Below are 23,352 nucleotides of genomic sequence, written 5' to 3' on the forward strand. Positions count from 1 at the left end.
TTTCTGAGATGATTAAAGTGTAACACGTAACATTGCAAAGTACTGAAATATTTCTTTCAATAGAATACCTATTGGTAACAAATGCACCACTCATTGAATAAAGTTTGTCTTGCCCAGAATTTTTTTAACTATTTATGCATTTTTTGCCACTAAATTCAAAAATCACATTTATGTATTCTCCGTTGTTTCTTATGACTTGCTATCAACGTTCAACAAGTTTTTCGATTCCGCTTTGATAGAAATCAACCTGCATTGATAACAAAAATTTGTCTAACCACTCTCTTAATTTGACATTATTATATTATTAAATAAAACACTAACGAAAAGCGTTTAAAAGAAATCAAAAAAAATGGAAATCCGATGGCGCTAAATTTGAAGAGTATGGAGGATGTGACAGCGCTTATCAACCAAGCGTTTGAATTGCCTCCTTAGTCATAATGGCAATGTGGAGACGGGTATTGTCGTTATGCAGAAGTACGCCATATTGCCTGTCAGGTCGTTTTTGCTGAATAGCGTTGTTTAATCGTTGCATCTGTTGAACATAAAACTCCGCATTAACTGTTTGGTTGCAATCAAGCAAATCCAAGTGGATATTGTCTTCCCAGTTCCACCATACATACAACATTGATCTAGCGTGGATGAAGATCTTGCTTTGCTCGCGGGGTTGCTTGATTTTTCACGCTTAATTATACTTTGCGCTGCTTCATGTTGGCATAAAGACACTATTTTTCGTTACCAGTGACAATTCGATAAAGAAATCGTTACTTATGCCCATGAGTTTAGAGATGAAAAGCAAGCAAACTGACAACAATGGTGGATTGTTATTTTTTATTTATTTTTGCTCAATACGTGTAGCACTCAAGCACCGAGTTTTTGAACCTTTTCCAGAGTGATGATGTTCTGCTACTGTTGATTTATTGGATCCTATACGCTTTGCCAATTCTTTGGTTGTTTGACGCGTGTCTTTGATCAGAAGTTGATTCAAACGCTCTTCATCAAACTCAATTGGCTTGTTGAGCTTTCTTGTGTACATTTGCTCAAATAGGAATAAATATATTGTGACTTTTTAATATAAATATAAAGAACTATTATTACTATAGTACATACATTGACTTACTGATCTTATAGCCTGCTGCAAAAAGGGAGTGCTGCCACATCGATTACCTTATAGCCTTCTGCTACAAAAGAGTATTGCTACATTGACTATCTTATAGCTTGTTACTACAAAGAAGTACTGCTACATCGACTAAGGGTTTGGCATGGGGCAGCAATCTTTTTTTTTATTATTTCAATTAAAGTTCTTAATATTCAAAAACCCTCTACTGACGAGAGCGAAACAAGCAAAAAAATAAAATGATCTTAGACCGCTTAACTGTAGCTTTAACTACAATTGTGTTAGTTAAGAATTTTTGTATTTTTTACATAGGTTTACCTATAGTTCTTCATTGCCTTGTAGAACAATAATTTTTTGATTTAATTTACACAGTCTGTGTCAAAAATCTAAAAAAAAGTAAAAAATTTAATTCCTGCCGGAACCGGAATGACACAAAAAATCTTAAATTCCGGCTAGTAATGAATTTGTCTTCTTATTATATAACTAAATTTGTCTTCTTATTGCCCCGGTCATGTAATTATTTTTATAAGTTCCGACAAAAAATTACAACCCCCTCATTTCGAGGGGGTTGTAATTTTTATATGGTCATAATTTTTGAACGCTGAGAGATAATACTATGAAACTTAAAAATTATCGATAAATATAAGTCTAGTTGAGAATAATACAAAAAATATTTCATCAACTTGTTGCTCTCACGTTTGTTCCCAGCCTCCAATCATCGCAATTTTTTGCAAACCCTCGTTATTTGACATAAGTATAAACATGTAAATGTTTGGAGTTAGCTCCATGTCTGGAAGTTAGCTATCTCAAAGATCAAAAAATGCTGGATCCGCCGCTGAAAAGATATTTTTTTTTAAATTTTCATAAACGTTTCCAACTTATTGATCACAAATATCAAGCAAAATGCACTAGAAATTCAACATTTTGAAAATATTTTTTGAGACAATTTAAATACTCAGTTTTTAACAAAAGACCACAATTGTTGAGTTAATTTTTCATGGAATAAAATAAAAATGATAAACTCGACATTGATATTAAACAATTTCTTATTTTTAGAACTTTTACATACACTTAAATTATTTCATATTATCTGTAAATTTTTAATATTAGATTTATATTTTATCAATTATATTTATAAAATATATATTTTTATATTATTTATATATATACCATTGTATAGACTTCAACTTATTCCAGCCATACTTCACCTTAAAATAATTTATAAATATTATATTGATAATAACAAAAAAAAAATCCAAACCAAATTAATCTCATCTTTGCTTCTTGATTTCTTTCTAACCTCTTTTATTTGTGTCTAGCCTCTTTGATTTGTGTCTAGCCTCTTTTAGATAATTTAGAACATGCTATTTTCTCTGACATGGTATCTGGGTTTTCAACTTTTAAAAACTCTGGAGAGAATTTTTAAACATTTGTTCTGACCCCACTAACTACGGTCTTCTCAATTTATTGCTATTACAGCAAGGTCTTTGAATTATTAGTTAAACAAACTTTAATATATCATCTTGAGTCTAACAGTTCACTCTCTGAGAAACAATGCAATTTTATTCCTTTTGTCCTTCTACTGTTTTGTAAACTTTTACAACAGAAAGGTTTTATGGTACCTTAGATAAAAGCAGAGAGGAATGGTCTAGTCCTCTTGACTTATTAAAAAAGTTTTATAAAGTTTACCAAGCTGGTTCATAAGATTTTTTCATCTGGTGTGAAACTGAGTGTATGAGTAAAGCTGAATGGGAAGAATTTGCGCTCAATGCTCAAAACACTTCATGCTATGCTTAAGTTCCCTCTCGGTGAGGGAAGTACCTCACCGAGAGGGAACTTGACACTTTTTTTTTTGATCAGACGATGCATGTAGTGTAAAACGAATACGCAGTATTAACAGAAGAACTGATACTTTATTAAAATTTTGAACACTAAGCACTACAAAGTATTAAATCATTTATAAACATTGAAAAATAAAAAATAGTTGTTGAATGAGTTTAAATTAAATAAAATATCAACTATTTTAATTTCTATTTAAAATTTTAGCTTCGGAAAGAAACTACTAGTATTCCGACATTGTGCAAGTTTTTGTTAAGTTTTACAATTTTTTTTTTTTTTGGGTAATATGTTAGTAATTTCTGAAATATATATATTACAAGTAAAAGATTACAAACAAATAGTAATACCAAAATGCCACCTTAATTCTGCGTTTCTGGTATAAGTTGTTCAAGCGGAATAATACTAACCTTTAGATTATATGTGTGAGCGAAAAATATGATTGTGTTTCCTTGACACGTGCTTTTCAAGATTTCTTCAAGAAATTATGGAACCTTAAAAGATTAAAAGACCTTAGACAGAGTATACGAGTGCAGCTCATGTACTCTGTTTCACACCAGATGAATAAAATCTTTTGACGTTGTAATCTCCCTGATTACAACGTCAAAAGATCTTTTTTTACCCGTGCTTATTATTGTTTTATAAAATTGTCAATTACATAATTGACATTAACAAGTGAAAAATTACGAGGGAATACATAAAAATATAATTAAAATTATGTGATAGATTAGTTGCATGTTATACTTAATAGAAGTGTTTGTAAAAGTAATAATAAAACAAAAGGAAACAAATTCAAAGAATGATTAATAATCATAGGAGTCCCAGTATCAAACCAATGTCACTCAGGTAACGGAGGAGACTCAGGCGACAGTCAGGCGTTGGAGGGAACCAGGAGTCCTAGTTCAAAACTAATGTCACTCAGGCGACGGAGCGGGACTTAAAATGTTTCAATTCAGACTAGGAAAATTTTAAGTACCCCTCCATCGCCTGAGTGACATTGGTTTGGTACTGGGACTCCTGCCTCATTATTCATTATTCGTGACTCGTGATTGGTAATTGAGCGATATTATATTAACAATATAATAATCAATGGAATTAATAGAATGGCCCAATAAATCAGGATATAACATCGGGCTATTCTCCCGGATAATAAATCTCTTACGCAAATTAGGACGACGAATTACCGGTTATCGACATTACATGAGTGAAAATACTGAACTGAAATTTTTAAATTTGTACAAATAATCAAAACCACAGTTATTTTTTTTATTATTTGCCCGTTTCTTGAGTTAAGTTTTCTTAGCAAATTAAAACTTTCTGAAAAAAATTTTAATTTTAAAGTTATGTTTGATAGTTGAAAAAGATCTATTGCTATTTAAAGTATTTGTTTAATTTTTTTTGGTTATGTAATAGGTCTTTTAACTTCAACTATAAATATTAGGAGAAATTTTGCATAATAACAAAAGAAGTTTATGAGTCACTTGTATTTTATTAGTAATTCTATAAAAGAAGTTCTGAATTATTTTAACTTTATTTGGAAATTTAAATTATTTAAGGTATTTGAAAACATAAATTATTTTGTGCTTTAAGTATTTGAAACATAACAAGAAAATTATCTAAAATTTTATTTCTAGGTTTTCACTTTTATAATATTTATAATTCATCATAAGTATTACTTTAATATTAATAATTTAATACTTTTATTTACTTTTTTATTTAATAGTTAATACTTTTATAAATAATATTAAAGTTAAAAAGTTTCAAATGGTATTAAAGATAAGACTAATATACAAATAAAATGAATCTGTTAAAGTAAATTTTTTATGTTATATCACTGATATACTATATCAGTGATATATCATATAGCATAATAAATTGTGACTTAAATAAATTCTTTTCATTTTTATTTTTAAGAGAATTTATTAAATTTATTTTTATGTATGCGCAACACATGTTTATCTTTCCTAATGTCTAAAAATAGTATATATCACACCTTATTTTAAATAAGCATTAACTCAGAACAAGGTGAAATTATCAGTAACATTGATACAAAAATATTCTGATATGTTAATTTGATAATTATACATTATTCTTGTTACATTTAATAATAAATAATCTGCATAATAATATGTAAGAAATTCAAGCATACAATTATTTTAAGTAATTAATACCTTATTTTTTTTAATACAAATTTTAAACTAAAGCCAGAGTGATTGTTAATTGATGGAATCAGGTAAAATGGATTAGCTGTTATTTTCCTTCAAACATGTGCATTAAGCATTTAGAAAATTTCTGAATGTTTTGTTCACTTTTCAAAGTTATGATTTATGTATCTAGAGTAAACCATTTTTGAATTGCATCATTTTTTAGGGTTTTCATATTTTCAAGTTTCTAAAGTAAGACATATTGTTCCTATTTAAAAATTTGTTGGCTTTAGTTAACTTCATTTATAAAGTTAGAAGTAATATCAAATTGTTTTTAAATCTCAATAAACCCTAATACAGTTTTAAATGTTATACTTTTTTTTTTTATTGGTAAAATTAAAAAGTTTGTATAAGAATTTGTTCTTTCTAACAACTAGACCTTAATTAAATAATAAATCCGTCCACTTTAATCCTCAAGATTAAAGTGGACAATTTATTGATTTAATTAAAGTCTTTTAATTAAGGTGAAGATTTTTAAAACTTGTTTTGAGGGATAAAATTTTGAGTTTTCAAACCTTTTTTAGAATCAAAAAGTTTCATAATTTGCTACCTTTTTCGAAATCTTATAAAATTAAATTTGTAAGTCTGATTAAGTTTTAAATACAAATGGAGTTATAAAAATCTGTGTGTGTGTTCCTGTATATATAAGAGTATAAGAAAAGTCTCATTTTTGGGATTACCCAATAGTTAAAGTTACTTGAAAAGCTATATTTTGAAATCATTATAAAAGTATATTTTAAAAAGAATAACCTAGTTTTACTGCCAACAGGTTTAGTAGCATTCTTTTGAAAAGAATAAAATTATGTAATATTACTTTTTTTGATAAAACTTAATGATTAATTCCTAAATAATAATTCTTTTATTGAGAAATAATAATTTGAAATATGTTTTTATAAAAAGCATTGATTTTTTTCAATTAAAAAGTAAACTTTTTATTTATTTTTTAAGTTCAACATCCATGTTTCAACATCCACATTATCTTCATACATTTCGTATATTTCTTATTGAAAGACTAACCTTGAAAGTTTAATCTTAAAATTTTAATTTAGTAATGATATTGCAATTGAATGATAATTTCTTGAAATTCTAGATTTTATTTACTTACATAATACTTACATGATTGTTATAAAATTCTATCTTTCTGTTCTAATTATCTGGCATTTCTAAAATTGATAGGTAAACTAATTAGCATCTTTAATAATTTTACTAACATAATTATTTTCTGTTCATACTGTTCATAACATTAATTAATTTGAAATTGCAGATTTTAAATATAAAACAAAAGTTTTTTCAGTTATTTTGGGGAAATTGTTAATTAAAAGCAGAAGTGTTTCAGATTTTATATTTTGAAAACAAGTTCTCAAAATTGTGAGATAATTAGTTTGCTTTTTTCCTTGGGTTACATCTTTTTCTTTACTTTTTGCCTTTAAAAAAACATACATAGAAAATGTTCCTTCAAAAATGGAACTACAATAAAACATTTTTGCAGATTTCTATGCAGATGTGTATATGTACAAATTGTATGCAAATGATAACAATCTTATTGCACCAGTTAATTCTTTAACAGATTGTGATGTTATGTTAAAAAATGATATTGATATGTTAGTGTAACGGACATATAAATGGAACATGGATTTCAATAATGATAAATGTAAAATAATGGACTTTAATAAACACAATCAAAACTTTGATTATTACACAACTAATAATGAGAGCAAGATCAAATTATTAAGATCAGAGTAGAAGCTTTAAGAGCAAATAGTAAATTACGTATTTTTGCCAATGCTTTATATAACTTGTGACTCTTTCAAGAAGTTATGTTGTGCATCATAAGACTACATCTCGAATTTGCTGTTCGAGTATGGAAAATAAATATTTTAATCTTTATTAAAATGGTTTAATAATAGTTAGATTTTTTTTGAGTAATTACTTTATATTTTTCTGGACAGTTTGTTTCAACAATGCAGCATACTGAAATAGGCTTTCAGATAGCTATATCAAAATTTATCAACATGATACTAAAAATAACCTTACATATTGCTAAAACTATTCTCTATTGAATATAATTTTAAAAGTTTGTATTTTTGTATTTATTATAATTGCAGTTGTTAAGAATAAAACAAAGATTTTTTTAAAATGACGCAAAATAAATACTCTGTTATGCTGCATGTTTCAAACATGCAGTAATTAAAATGCAACAAATTACGCCATTTAATTACAGTAGGCCAAGAAATATCAGGCATACCAACTGTTTTTGAGTCAATAGCTTTTAATAAATTCCTAATTTTTTATTGTCTTATAAAGGCCATCATACTTTTTTACCTAAAGGGTTTCGCAGTGGTGAAAATTACAAATTAACAAACTGTAGTATGTTAGAAAAATCATTGAAAAAAAAAGTGTATTAAGTGATTGCCTGTTTCTTGTGGATAAGATGTATTTGCAAAAAGCAGCCTAATTTTAAAGTGGTAAATATTTTAGTAAAGATTGAAAAAGTAATTTTTATAAAGGAGTTGTTTTTGTTTTTATAATTGTAGGACTTCAAAAATTTATTCTTATTTTCTGAAATCCTCACCTTGAGTTTGCGTAACAGGTTTATGTTTGAAAAAAGAAATTAATAATGCACCAATCAGAATTTCAAGTAAGAGTTGTTGTTACCAATAACCATTCTACTAATGCATTTTTATAGTTTAATAAAGCATATACTGTAGATAGAAAATTATTTATTTATCATCCAGTTTGTAAGAGGAGTATTTAAAACATACTTATTATTTGATATACTCTGTTTTATAAAAATGTAAGAAACAACAAACATGTTTGTTTTTTTTTTTTAATTTGATTTTTCCAGAAACTAAGTTAAAGTTACTGCTGGTTACATTGCAGGGAATATATTTCATAAGGTTTTATAAAAAATCAATTACTAAACAGGAACTGAAAAAAAAAGCAAGGAAAAATAAACAAAGGAAAAATCAAGTTCATCTTGGAAAAAACAAACATGTAGTCAACATCACAATAGCAATAATTGATGAAACAACTGCACCTGCAATATAGAGTAATTTTTCTGAAAGAAATAATGCAGCACAGTTTTTATCATTGTTTTATAAGTTGTTTATCCCACTTTATTCAAAGCGGAAACTCAATTCATTCAATCAACTCAGCAATCCTGTCGTGAAAGGTGATGACAAACCCACACTTTATTGAGAAATTGCAAATTGTATTGAAATTTGATCAAAATGTAAATATTTTACATTAATCAAACAAACTTCTCATGCTCTAATTGCAACACTACAACCAACTGTATCTCTTAGGAATGATTTGCTTGAAGAGGCTATACTTCTTGTTCTTACTTCCAAATCTAACTATTATTTAATCATTTTGCTCCAATTTACAAAGTGATCCTTTGGAGCTAGGTTTTAGTAAGTATGACCAGTTGTAGACTATTTGTGACTCTTTTAGAAATATGCATTAGTAAAAAGATTTTGGCCAAAGTATACTCTATAATATTTTCTAAAAATATTTTCTGGTAAGAAAATATTTATCAAACATTTGATAATCCTTACATTGGTAAAAAATAAAAATAAAAAGATTTGGATGTTAAACTTATAATCAATAAACGTTATTTTATACAGAAGAGAACCTATATATCCAATTCAACCTCTGTCAGATTTAATTTTTTTAATTTTACGTTATCTTTTTTATATTCTATATTTTATTTCTCCTATTCTATTCAAACATTGCAACATTCTTTTTCAATTAAAACTTTGCAGAACAAATTTTAAAGACTTGCTATAGCAGTGTCAATTTTACTAGTGAAAAATGCCAAAAGTGGGGAATCAAATATGGATCTTGTATTGTTAAGATTTATTTGTTATAATAATTTGTAAAAAGAAATCACATATTCATTAAGGAAAGACCAGGTGAAAGAATTCAAAAAAAGACAAAGACTGAATAAATATTCCAAGTAAAATGGTATTTCTTATTTTAATTTCAATTATAATAAATACAAAATTACAAATCTTTGATTTCATTTTCAATGGAGAGTTTTAAGCAATCTTAGCTACATATAAGTTTATTTTCAGTAGCATGTTGATATATAGCTATCTGAAAACCTATTTCTGTATTCTATGATAGTGGAATAAACTGAAGCAGACAATCAGTTAACAAAAAATCCAGCACAAAACAATGTACCTACTCAAAGAAATTCTAACTATTATTTAATCATTTTAATAAAATAAGAATAAAACATTGCAAACACGACTCTTAACCATATCAAGAAATCAAGCTTTTAAACTTGAACCATAAAAAAACTGGCTTCATAATTTTTTATGGAAAATGCAACAAATCAGTGTAATCTAATTATTATTATTCCGAAAAACTATAAGTTTTTTTGAAAAAAATCTAATTAAGATTATTTTGCTAGAATAATGGTCGTTTATTATTGTTAATCAATTCTTTTCTGGTAATCCTTTAAAACGAACTGCGTTCTAGCATCTTTTAGTCAAGCTTGCTAACTGTTGTACTACCTCTGAAGTGATTTTTTTTTTAAACAATACTTAATTCTTCCAATAAGTTTTTGAACATTTTTGGCTTTCCATATTCCCTTGTAGACTAAACCTTTCAAATAAACCCAGAAGTCTTTAATTGGTCTTCTCTCAGGACAGTTAGCAGGATTATCCTTCTTAAGAACATAATTAATACTTTCACTGTCCAACAAAGCAATGACATTTTTGGCATAATGAATAGAAGCTAAGTCAAGGCAAGCACGTAATTGTCTAGGTGATTTTTCATGTAAGAACGTAATCAAAATATTTTCAATGCAATCTTTTTTGTCCATATTTTTATTAACAGAATAGCCAGATTGATTGAATTTCAATGCAATCTTTTTGTCCATATTTTTGTCTATTCATATCATTGGTGCTAATTGCAAGCCATACCAATACTTTGCTTTCAAACTAAGCTTTTCTTTTATACTTGAGGTCTGGAGAAGCTTTCCTGGGGTCACTGGAGTAATAGCCATCATTCCCAACAACTGAGTTTAGCAAAGCAAAATAACCGATATAAAATTTTTTATATAAGCATTCGCATTTAGAGGTTTTGCTGCTCAAACCATTTTGCTATTGATTTCTGGTGACGATGTTTGATGTTTATCTTTGTTTTCAACAATTTATGAGCGTGCAATCAAAATTTGAAATTTTTTGACTCCTTTTCTATTGGCTGCTTTGGGATTATTGTCAAAATAAGCAGCCAGCTGGTTGACTTTACTATTTGTTATTTTTGTGCCATTTCCTTTCAATTTTTTTTAATTTTCTGCACTCACTCCACTTTAATATCTTTTAATTTTACAATTATACAATTACATTATACAGTTGTTTTCGGAACATTTTCTGCTTTAAAATGATAATAAGTAAACAGTTTTCCTTGTGTAATATTATTTTTTTAGAACTTATACATGCGTTTTCTTACATTTACTTTTTTTGTGCTCATTTTTATAAGTTAAGAAAAATTATTTTTAATTAATACATTTTTTTTTTGTAGTTGCATATTGTCTAGTTTACATCAACATTAAGTTATATGTTATTATTTTAACATTTGCATATTAGCCATTGTATTTTGCAGAGTTCCATTTTTGAGAGACATTTACAGCCCTTAACAACTTTTTGTGTTTAAAGATGACAAAATCTATTACACTTTATGTAAAAACCATTAAGTTTAGTTTTAAAAAATAACTAACTTTTATCTTTTTTAAAAAAGCCACTAAAATTCAATTTAATAGCCTGGAATATTTTTTTTTAATAAAAATAAAATTATTCTAAATGTTTTTATTTTTTTTTACTTTTTACATGCACGGCTGACAAATTAATAGAACATGCAAGGAGTGTTGCTACATTGACTGAAAAATTATGTGAGTGCCACTGCATCTACTGACAAATAGGTAAAACATGCGAGAAGTGATGCTACATCGATTCGTTACATATATATATATATATATATATATATATATATAAATTAGTAAAAAACACTTATCTAACTTTTATCTTCTACTCGGAGTTTCACCATCGCTGGATCATCAGGAAGAGTTACTAAATCTCAAAAAAAATTCAATTTATAGAAAAAAATATTTTACAGGAAGTTATAAATTATTATAAAAAATTATAAAAAATTTTTAATTACAATATTTTTTTGTTAACGGGAAGTTACAGAAAGTAATTATGAAATAATTTTCTTTGGAATGGGGATAGTTTAATTTGGTCATTTGTTTTTATAATTTTTTAAGAGGTATTTATTTTCGTGCCTACATTTAGAAATTAATTCAGATTTTTTATTTAATAAATTTTCTTGATTCAAATGAGTAATTATTTCAAATTTTTCTTGCAAGAAAAATTTGAAATAATTACTCATTTGAATCAAGAAAATTTATTAAATAAAAAATCTGAATTAATTTCTAAATGTAGGCACGAAAATAAATACCTCTTAAAAAATTATAAAAACAAATGACCAAATTAAACTATCCCCATTCCAAAGAAAATTATTTCATAATTACTTTCTGTAACTTCCCGTTAACAAAAAAATATTGTAATTAAAAATTTTTTATAATTTTTTATAATAATTTATAACTTCCTGTAAAATATTTTTTTCTATAAATTGAATTTTTTTTGAGATTTAGTAACTCTTCCTGATGATCCAGCGATGGTGAAACTCCGAGTAGAAGATAAAAGTTAGATAAGTGTTTTTTACTAATTAATTATTGCTCTGTTCTTTAAGAACATTGAGCACTCTATTTGTAAAATACACTAACATAATTTACATATATATATATATATATATATATATATATATATATATATATATATATATATATATATATATATATGTATAAAGTATATATATATATATATATATATATATATATATATATATATATATATATATATATATATATATATATATATATATATATATATATATATACAGCTCTTTTAATTAACAAAAATGATGTCGGCAATAATTTGCTGACCTTAATATAGTTGGCAACAAAAAATTTGATACAATGGTTTTACCATGTATGCATGTAATACAAAGTAGAAAATAGTGGCTTATCATAAGCAACTTATTTATCTACCTGAAAAGGGAAACCGAAAAATAGTTGTTTTGTCTCACAAATGACTTATAGTAAATTACCATTCTTACTTGAGTCTTTGGTCAGGCCAAGGGGCCATTGATGACAAGCCATAATTTTTACACATTATTTGTCAATAATAAAGATTAGGTATTAGCTTTTGAAAGTTTTTAATTACTAATGTAAATTTGCATGTATATTATGTACCCTCAGGCATTGAGAGAACAAAACCAGGTTATCATTTTTTTTCTAATCCTACTATTCCAATCCTCTCTAATTGTTTTAATTTACATTTTCCTCTATTTTACCCTCCTTGGTTATTCAAGATCTGATGTCTATTTTGTTTATTTATAAAAATAAATTCTATTATGTCTGTTATGTTTATTTATTTGTATTAAAAATAAAGTATATGCTTAGTATTCAATTCTCTGTGAATTCTTTAGTTGATATGTTTCACCATGCGTAAACATGTATTTAAATAAAAGATTTATCCAAGGTGATTTATTTGATAATTGAATAAATAAAAAATTTATACATATTTTTAATGGAATTTTATTCAAAAATATGGTATGCGGCTGTCCATTAATTATGTCAACAAAATAGAGGAGAGGGGGTCTAAAAATTTTTAACATTTGTTGAGAAAGAGGAGGGAAAGTCAAAAAAAAATGTTGTCATAATATTTTTTTAAAAAGATTCAGTTATTTAAAAATTTAAATTTATTTAAAAAAATTAATTTTATATGGTCTCTGGAAGTTGGACAAATAGTTGACAAAGGGGAGCGGAGGTAAGAATCGCCAAAAATTTGTTGACATAATTAATGGACTGCACCAATTTAACAAACTTAAGTTATGTAAATTATCCTAGGACAAACAAAGAATGTCTGACGTTAGCCATGAAACTCGAGTTAAAAATGCATTGCTACAAGTTGTTTCAAGTAATGGTTCAGAGCCTGTCAGTTTACTAGAGAATACAGAATCAAAACAAACTCCTTCCAAAAAAAAAAAAAAAGTTGATCAAACAGTTTTTGTAAAAAACAGATTTCTACATGCACGCCCTGTGTTAATTAGTCAAAATGCTGGAAGTGTTTTATCTAAAGAAGTTATTGGTACAAATATACAAAAAAAAGGGAATTTACAACCTAAAGGAAATAAAAGAGTTAACATTCAAAAAAATCCGGAAAATTTGTTATGTAAAAATATAACTGGGACAGAAACAAGCATAGTGAGTTTACCTGCAAATACAAATAAGACAAATATACCACATACGATTTCTGCTGGAAAAAAAGATGATATTAAAATCGAAGATTTCACTCCAACTGTTTTCACCTCAACAGTTTCCTTAAATACCGGTGTATTGACGAACAATTCAAGTTCCCCCTCTGTTCAACTCTGCTTATCAAATGTTAGTAAATCACAAGATGATAAACAAACAGGTATGCTTACAATTAATACAGTTTTAAATTGTTCAAAAGCTATCTGCCCGTATTGCAAAACATTAAATAGTCAACAAGATATTAAAAACTTGTTAAAGTGTTTAAGATGCGAAAAAGTTTTCCCTATTCAACTTATTGATTCAACAGATAACTCTTTCCAATCAGCTAAAAATTTGTTTTGTGGTGATAAAAGTGTAAACGAATCAATATTGACAAGTGTACCTGGGAATCTGGTGCCTGGTGATCTTGCAATTAACGAGAATAAAAGACGTTCCAACAGCACAAAAATTGTTAGACCTTATAAAAAAATTAAACCTGCAGAGACTATTGATTTAGTTTCTAGTGATGATGAACACTGTGTAGCATCGGATGAAATGAAAAGCACTTCTGTAGAGCAAAAGGTTCAATATGGTAGTTGTTTTGAAAAACCAACAATTATTTATCCAATAGTTGTGCAACCAACTCAGTTACCAAATGAATACAAGTTTGATTGTAATAAGGCAATGTTTGGTGAATTATACGGTCGTGCCATATCACCAACAAATATCGTAAGGAGTCGTATTTATTTAAGCTTAGAGTGTAGCATTAATAGAGAAACTACTGTTACAGAGAAATATACTCTTTCTGTTGGCCAAAAAGATGTACAACGAGTACTTGTTTATTTTGGTAGAGTACCTTCAATTGTTGCAATTGAAACTGCTGAAAGATTTTCGGAAGTAGCTTGTCAGCGTATAGGAAAAGATGTATTAGTTCCAAAATCAGATAACCTTCAGAAGCGTTTTATTGTTCTTGCATTAGCTTTTGCTTTCAAAAATGATTGTGATGCTATCAAGGAAGTGCACCAGTTTAGCCAGTGTATCTTACCGTGGACTAAATTAACAATATTATCACATGCAGATGCATGTTTCTTAGTTGAAAAATTAAAGTTCGACGTTTGTCAAAAAGAAATTGTTTACTCTCCAGTGCAGACAGTTCTTGTGTATCCACTACCCACAAAAACTATCGGGAGTGGAGGGATACCGATAACTAATGAAGATTTGTTATGCTTACAAGATGGCACATACTTAAATGACATCATAATTGACTTCTATTTGAAATATATTTTTGATAACATTTTAACATCTCAACAAAAAGAACGAACATATATTTTCAATTCATATTTCTATAAACGTTTAACCCAAAAGCAGTCACCTAAACCTAATCCTGTTCAAATGCATGATCAAGTTAAAAAATGGACACGAAATGTTGACATATTTGAAAAAGATTTTGTAGTGATTCCTATTAATGAACATTCTCATTGGTTTTTAGCAATAATATGCTTTCCTGGATCAACTGGGAATGATATTTCTTCTGATGAAGTAGTTGGAGAAGAAGATTCTGATGAAGATTCAAAAGAGGTTTCTGCATCTCCATGCCAGGCCGATATGAATGTAAATGATTCTACTAATTTTATTATGAATAAACCACAGAATGAACTTATTAATACAAATGCTCCTCCTGAAGTAAATAAAAGATTAGTTTCATATGACTCGTCTCCAGAGCCAAGTCCTGCAAATTTAAATGAGCTAAATATTAATTCAAAATCACTACAAGAAAACACATTGACTCAACCTGAAGTAGCAGCTATTAAAGAACAAACTCGACACAAACAGGCTAATGATTATGAAGAAACTTTTGTTAGACCTTGTATATTATTATTTGATTCTCTTACTGGTGGGGGACATTCATCGGTTTTTACTAATTTGCGAAACTATATTTCTATGGAGTGGATTAACCGTAAAACTACTAAAGTATTAAAGACATTTGACAAAGTTTCTATGAGTGGTTCGTATCCGATTATACCACGCCAAAACAACGATTGCGATTGTGGCATCTTTCTATTACAATATGTTGAATCATTCTTTAAATTGCCCATTACAAACTTTAAGTTTCCAATTCATCTCGAACATTGGTTTACTTTAGAAATAGTTGCAAATAAGAGAAAAGAAATTAGACAAATTATTACACAATTATCTGAGCAATATAATACAATTAGCACTAGTTGAGTTTGTTTGTAATGCTTTGTTTTTTTGAAGAAGGTAAAATAAAGTGTAATTCAATCAGCATTAGTTTAAAAAAATTTGAAATTCTTATATAATGAATGGGATTGAAAGGTTTTCTATTAACTAATTAGATTTTTTTTTTTTTTTCACTTCAATATATGTAATTAAGGTAAACATGAAAATCTGCAGTCAACACACTAAGCTCACTGGACATTTTGAAATAAAGATTTTTTTTTTTTTTGCAAATTCCGCTGAAGGGAGGGGTGGATTTTTCTCCCTTAAATTTATAAACTTATAAATTTATAAAGATTTTTTGGAAGAGGGGGATTTTTCTCCCTTAAATTTATAAACGTCCCCTACTTCCGTGTAATTAAGCACTTGTAAGTAGTGAATATTTGAAGCAATTATCTTTGATTTTCCATCTTAAAATCAAGAATTCATACAAATCTTATTATTGTTTAAATTCCTGTGATCTGAATTTAAATGTGCTAAAATACGACTCAAATAGAAGCGTCAGAAATGTTTCAAAATAGATTCATGCAAAGTTCGTAAATAAACTAATTGTTAGGAGTATGCATTGAAAATGAGCATTTTGTATTGAGACTCAAATCAACAGGTATATATCCGATCGGACTGAAACAAATTGTACAAGAAAGGTATAACTCAAGGCTGCGTACATCAGTCCAATTTCAACTGCCGGATTGTAAAAAGATTTTTATCCAAAAATTATCGCCACAACATTGGCCTCCAATACTTCCTGAGTGCGTGCAATTATAATTTTTTTACCCTCGAACATGTTTATATTAACTTTCTTGCATATTGTCAATACCTCACCCACAAATGATCGTTGATTGTTCATAAGCGGCATCTGAGTTCGTATAATCGAGTAACATGGGATTGTTTACAAGCCTGATAAATCGGTTTAATTTGTTGCGAAAAAGAATGGCTAACATAGCGTCTACTTTGAAATAAGAATGCAGGTAATTTCTACTTTGCTTTGAAACATTAAAGAAAGATTTTAAGATAGATCGTTCAACTATATCAACGCTATTTAAAAACTTATTGCTGCTTCCACACAGTTCTAATCCGTATAACAACGTTGGGACAGCTAAGGAAGTAGCAGGCTGGCAAAAGCGAAGTCTATTTCTTATAAGAGCTCTTGCAACAGATAAAAATTGTGTTACACGTTTAGTTACATTTGTTTTTTGGAGTGTTGCTATCATATTTTTGTTCTTATTATCCCAAAGGAAACCAAGATGTTTTAGATTGCGTTGAGACTTGATAGGAGCACCGTTAATACAATACTGATAAACAAATAAAATTTTATTGTGCATATCTTGTTAACTAGGTGGTTCTTTAAAACAAATTAAATATGCTAATTTCAAATACGCAAACCATTTTTCATCATCACGTCAAGTTGTAAAGATATTTGGGTTCAAATCTTTAGTATTTAAGGTAAAGTCCCTAATATTGTCGAAAAAAAAGTTATGTAAAAGTATGTCAACCTGGGTCTCAAAAGAAACGTATTTTCATAGAGATTTTAAAAATGGTATTTGTTTGTAATAAAAATAAGTACTTTTTGTATTATTGCTGAGAAACATTTTGTTAAATTTTTTTTAAAAGTCTTTAGCATTTTTTCACATAATTTTTTTTGTCAATAAATTTTAAGTAAAAATATTTATCTTTTCTAAAATCTCTATGAAAATACGCTTTTTTTTGAGACCCAGGTTGACATACTTTTGAATAACTTTTTTTTCGACAATATTAGGGACTTTACCTTAAATACTAAAGATTTGAACCCAAATATCTTTACAACTTGACGTGATGGTGAAAAATGGTTTGCATATTTGAAATCAGCATATTTAATTTGTTTTAAAAAACCACCAAGTTAACAAGATATGTACAATAAAATTTTATTTGTTTATCAGTGTAATTAACGCTATTTGTAATCGAGCTTATTCCAGATATTAAAAATTCAGTTTTTTCTCTATTTAGTTTAATAAAGTTCGATATTCCATACTTTTTAACAATGTTAGTAAGATTCTGAAGACCAGATATAGTGGAACTTTGTAAAACTATATCATCAGCATACACAATGACACTTATGTATACCCCATTTATTGAAGTTCCAACTTTTGGTTTTGAAACAATTTTCTCTAGAAAATTTTCAGCGTAGATATTGTAAAGATGAGGCAGTATGGATCCTTGACGCACTACCTGAGAAAGCATAAATTTTTTTGATGTACATCTAAGATATGATTTACTAGAAGTACCTGTTTGATATAGTGATGAGATTGGGATTTTTTTTTCTGGTAATAGAGTTTCTCAAATAGTAATTCGCGATTACAACTGTCAAAAACTTTGTTGGCGACTAGACTGGTGGATATAGTGGTGAGTTGTTATGTTTGCAGTGCTTTATTGTTTCACTCAGAAGAAATTCTGCGTTGAGCTATTTTCTTTAACACCGAATTGATGGGAATGACTTTCTATTCAATCTGGACATTTGTGTATGAATATACAGTATGGGACAAAACATTTGCAACCAACATCGAACGATGCTAAAAAGTGTTCCTAATTTTACATGTCTTTAAAACGAAACGAACTATACTACCACAGCAAACAGTTCGGGAGTCTGGAGTCATAGCATGCCATGACATGAGCAATCAGCTGACAGGTGACAGCACACAGGCAGAATTTCGTTGACAAGTGCCATTTTGCAGCGGACAAAACAAGTGCAACTTTTTTGGTTTGTTTCATTTTCTTAAGTCTGGTCCGTGTCAACGTCACGGAAGTTTTTTAATAACTAAAGGAAGTTTTCAGAAGTTTCCAGAAGTTTCCAGAAGTATGCAGAAGCTTCCAGAAGTTTCCAGAAGAAGAATCTGGAAGCATCCAGTAGCATCCAGAAATATCCAGAAACATTCAGAAGCATCCAGACGCATCCAGAAGCATCAAAAAGAAGCATCTAGAATCTTCCAGAACAGGTTCACACAGGTTCATTTTACTATATAAGAGACATGTAAATCGACATGTAATTCAGTTAGTATATGGAGGTCAATCAGTCAGTGTTATCAAGACAGTTTATCGAAGTGAGTTTTATTAAAGTGTTTTATCGAAGAACAACAATACAAGAAGTGAAATACAACAAGTGTTTCATTACATCAATACAGTCCACATCCAACCAAGACGTTGTGTTCCACAGAGCATTATTGTATTATCACAAGGTAAATGTAACACGGTAAGCCTTGAGAAGCGTGATTATTTATTTTTATTATTTTTATGACTTCAAGTGCAAAAATGGCCCCCGACAGTCTTGGATTGGAACTAAGAAAGAAAATTATTGGCGATTACGTAAGTGGAATGTCACAAAAAAGTATTTGTGATAAATATCACGTGAAAAAATATCAAGACTATGTTCCAAATATCGTTCTACGGAGAAGTTGGCAGCAGATAACAAAGGTGGAAGACCGCGTTCCACCACTTCTAGAGAGGATTCTATGATCGTCAGATCCATCAAGAAGGATCCCTGGATATCATCAGTGGAGATACAAAAGCAATTAGAGCTGCCTGTATCGAACAATCAGACGACGTGCTGTTGAAGCCGGATTGTTTTCTCGACGCCCTGCAAAGAAACCGCTGATTTCACTAAAAAACCAGAAGAAAAGACTCCTGTTTGCTATATCTCATATTGACTGGAATGTGCAGAAATGGCGAACTGCCCTGTTCAGTGATGAATCGAAGTTCAACATCATTGGGAGCGATGGTATTTGCCGTGTATGTCGACCGGCCAGAAAACGCCTTGATATACGTTACTGATATAAGACCGTGAAGCATGGTAAAGGCAATGTAATGGTTTTGGGGTGTTTTTCTGCTAACGGTCAAGGTCAAATAAATCGAAACGACGGAATAATGGACCGTTTCACGTATAAAAATATCCTGAAAGATGTTATGTTACCTCATGTTGAATGGAATATGCCAATAAAATGGGTTTTTCAGCAAGACAACGATCCGAAACACACTGCAAAAGTAGTCAAGCAGTGGTTTTAAGATAATCACCTATCGGTGATGGATTGGCCGCCTCAATCTCCGGATCTCAACCCTATCGAGAACCTGTGGGAGATCGTCAACCGCAGAATTAATCGTGAAGGTGTTCGTAATAAGGATCAACTGTTTGAACAAATCCAAAAGACCTGGGCAGCGATTCCACAAAGTTTCATTGATCACCTGATCGAATCTATGCCTCGAAGATGCAAGGCTGTGATCGACAACAAAGGATTCGCCACGAAATATTGATAGCGAAATACAGTTTGGTCAACATTTTGTCGAGTTGCACTTGTTTTGTCTAGAAGGAAATCAACTTTTTTTAATACTTTTGATTAATTTATTAGTTTTCGTGTACAAATAATGAACTTTGTGATAAATAAAACTTGAAGAACTTTGTCTCTAAACAGTTACATAGTTATTTCTGTAAATTGAAAAAATGCAGCACTTTTATATAAAGAAACTAAATAAGCATTATTTGGTTGCACTCGTTTTGTCCGATACTGTATATATATATATATATATATATATATATATATATATATATATATATATATATATATATATATATATATATATATATATATATATATATATATATATATATATATATATATATATATATATATATACTTTTTCTTTTTTTCTAAGCACTGCGCTACGGCTGCTCACATAGATAGTTTTAATGATTTTGCCAAATACCAAATATTCAGCTAGACGCTGGGTAAGCATCAAATATTGGACGACACTTAGTAAATTTTAAAGGTTCTGACCTGCTTCATTAAAGCGCATACGTTAACTATGATGTAAGCGTTCTTGTTTTATTTGTTTGTTGACTGTTACATCAAATTGTTTTTGCTATAGTTATGCATAAATGTTATCTATAATGTATCATACGCATTATACTGTTCAAAAAGATTACAAAAATCACCCGCTCAGGTATATTTTGCATTTCTGAGATAATTTCAGAAGTTTCTATAGATAGACATGGCACAAAGAGCTCCACACTTATTAAAAATGATATCTTCACTACAACCTAAAATTTAATGGGTTTAACTTATGGTTTATCTTTAATGGGAATGTAAATTACATGGTTGCCTTTTTTATTGCACGTTCCAAACTAAATTTAAGGGATTAGTTAGAACACAACGAGCAAAACAACAAAAAATTTAAATACTCTGGGAAAGATTAAGTCAGTAAATAGTTGCTTGACACCGATGAACCATCACGGTGTCTAGTGGAACCGGCGATGATTCATCTCCTCTTCGTAAGAAAAAGAAACTTAAATGAAATCAAGCAAGTCTATACAAAAAGTATGCACGCATGAAGATGTGGAAAAGAAAAGTCCTATTGCATATAAAATTAGTTTTTACACTGTTCGCTTAAATTAGACAACAACACTTACAAGTTGTGGTCAGCAAACGCAAACTATTATCCTTACAGATAGATCACTAAATTTTTCCTATTATTTGCTGGTGGCAGTGTACATAGTGAATGGCTATTTTCGGAAGTATGTATAATTTAAAAGGAATTTGCAATCATTTGTTATCAAATGATGAAAATGTTTTTTATCATAACTTATTTTAATTATTTATTCTAATATATTAACTTCTTTAAATTAACTTATTATAATTAACTTATTTTAATTATTTATTAACTTATTTTATTTATCATAACAGATTTTACGTATCAAATGTATCAATTATTATTATTATTTTTTTTTAAAAAGTTTATATGTTGTCCGTTTTTAAACGTTATTTTTTTGTTACAATCTTGGTATTCGGATTTTGGCCAAATAATTTGCAATATTTAGCCAAAAACCGAGCAAAAAATATTATAAATAATACAATAGTAAAAAAATAATATAAATAATATTTATATACTGCTGTATTTATTATGTTAAAGATTTGACTAAAGCTGGTAGCTTCTGGTGTACTTATAGTTAGTTTTGCATAATTTAAGATTAAATAATACCATTTAGTTGCAGCTGTTTCATTTCTTGTCCAGTTTTCTGGTTTTTAATCGCATTTTTAACGCATACTCATATGCAAGTTGCTATGTTGTTGTTTTTTTTACATTAAGACTTTAAGTTATAACAGATGCTTTTTTTTTTTTAATTTTATTTAGGTGCCTTAAGAAGTCCTTACGGTCTTATCACAGAGCATCCCGGATGAGCATTTAATTGAAGTTTACGCCTCCTTCCTAACCGATGTAGCAAGATTTGCCCAAAGGTGGGGTTCGAAAAGATGCTTGACGAAGATAAATAAAAAGTTCATCATCCTGTGCCTTATTAAAAATATATTTATGTTACTTGAGTTTGGAAATTTTTTCGAAAACTCTTGTGCAGATTTTAGTGACAAACTGCTTCGACCAGAGACGTATTTAGAGAGGGGCCAGGGTGGGGGGAGCTTTGTCTCCAGGTGCACAGTTTTGATAGGGCGCCAGCCGTCAGAATGGAAAATTGCAATATAATTATTTTATATCATTATCATGAAATTTTTTGTTTTATTATCATTTCCTAATCATTGACCTACTAATTATTCAAATTTTTTACCACTCAAAATACAATCACTCAAAGGGCGATCAAAGTCCACTTGCAAATTATACATAATTATGCGCTATTTGTTTATGCGAAAACATTGATCTAGTAAAAAAAGTCACGTTGTCTATTTTAATCCTTTTTTAGCACAGCATATTGAGAAGTTTGGCAATAAAGTAAAAGAAATAACATCGTACTAATTTTTTAATACAGGCCTATAGAAACCGGGGATGGCAGCAAGGGCATTCCCCCTCCCCCTCAATAATTTTTAGAAAGTAGAAAATGGCAGACAACGTTATAAACAAATGGTAAAAAAAATAAAGAAAGCTAGTTTTTTTTCCAAATCGATTAACTGTATTCCTTTTTCAAAACAATGACGGTCTAGTAGAAAGATTTTTAGGATTTTTGCCCAACTCTGGTCATAAATCTGAATAATTAGCAGATCCTATATTTTGAGTCTGAGAATCACATGAATTAAATATAAACAATTGTTGTGGTCAAAGTTACGACAATGCGTCTAACATATCTGGTAGGTATACACGTCTTCAAGCTCGTATAAGAGTTAATCTGTTAGCTACGTTTGTACCATTCTTGGCACACTCTTTAAATTTTGTTGGTGAATGCGCTATGGACTGTCGTAGAAATAATTCTGAATTTTTTAATCTGCTTCAAAATATTAATTAATTTTTCAGAGCTTCTACATATAGATGAAAAATGTTTCAGAACAATTAAATTGAAACAGAAAACGTATCACTTAAAAAAGCAGATACCAGGTGGTCAGCAAGATCTGATGGATCTTCTATATATATAAAAGGCAATGTGTGTGTGTGTTTGTTTGTTTGTTCTCTATAGAAATCCAAACCGCCGGACCGATCTCGATGAAATTTGGCATGGGGGTAGTCCTCGAGGGGGAGAAGGTTCTTAGCTGGGTTTTGACCCCGTACCCCGATCCCCGGGGTCAAGGGGGCCCAAAAATGGACCCCCCTGACCCCGGGGTCAGGGGGGACCATTTTTTGGGCCGATTTTTTAGGCC

The 23,352-nt window shown here is 29.1% G+C and overlaps 1 protein-coding gene across 4 annotated transcripts; it reads left to right on the forward strand.

Moving 5' to 3' along the window:
* Positions 1-4,197: 4,197 nt before the first annotated feature.
* Positions 4,198-15,941, forward strand: LOC100198162 (uncharacterized). 4 transcript variants are annotated; one of them, XM_065793185.1, is made up of 3 exons: positions 4,198-4,506; positions 12,712-12,764; positions 13,133-15,941. In XM_065793185.1, exon 3 carries the CDS (start codon positions 13,145-13,147, stop codon positions 15,743-15,745), a length of 2,601 nt encoding a protein of 866 aa, XP_065649257.1. In that variant the 5' UTR covers positions 4,198-4,506; positions 12,712-12,764; positions 13,133-13,144; the 3' UTR covers positions 15,746-15,941. The 4 variants fall into 4 exon arrangements, with proteins under 4 accessions (XP_065649257.1, XP_065649258.1, XP_065649256.1 ...); XM_065793186.1 differs by lacking the exon at positions 4,198-4,506 and adding an exon at positions 5,129-5,183; XM_065793184.1 differs by lacking the exon at positions 4,198-4,506 and adding an exon at positions 7,686-7,792.
* Positions 15,942-23,352: the final 7,411 nt, after the last annotated feature.

This window comes from Hydra vulgaris, chromosome 03 (genome assembly GCF_038396675.1).
Source record: "Hydra vulgaris chromosome 03, alternate assembly HydraT2T_AEP".
Lineage (NCBI taxonomy): Eukaryota > Metazoa > Cnidaria > Hydrozoa > Anthoathecata > Hydridae > Hydra > Hydra vulgaris.

Coding starts and splice junctions, on each gene's coding strand:
- LOC100198162 (XM_065793185.1), top strand. CDS start 13,145: ATGTCTGACGTTAGCCATGAAACTCGAGTTAAAAATGCATTGCTACAA.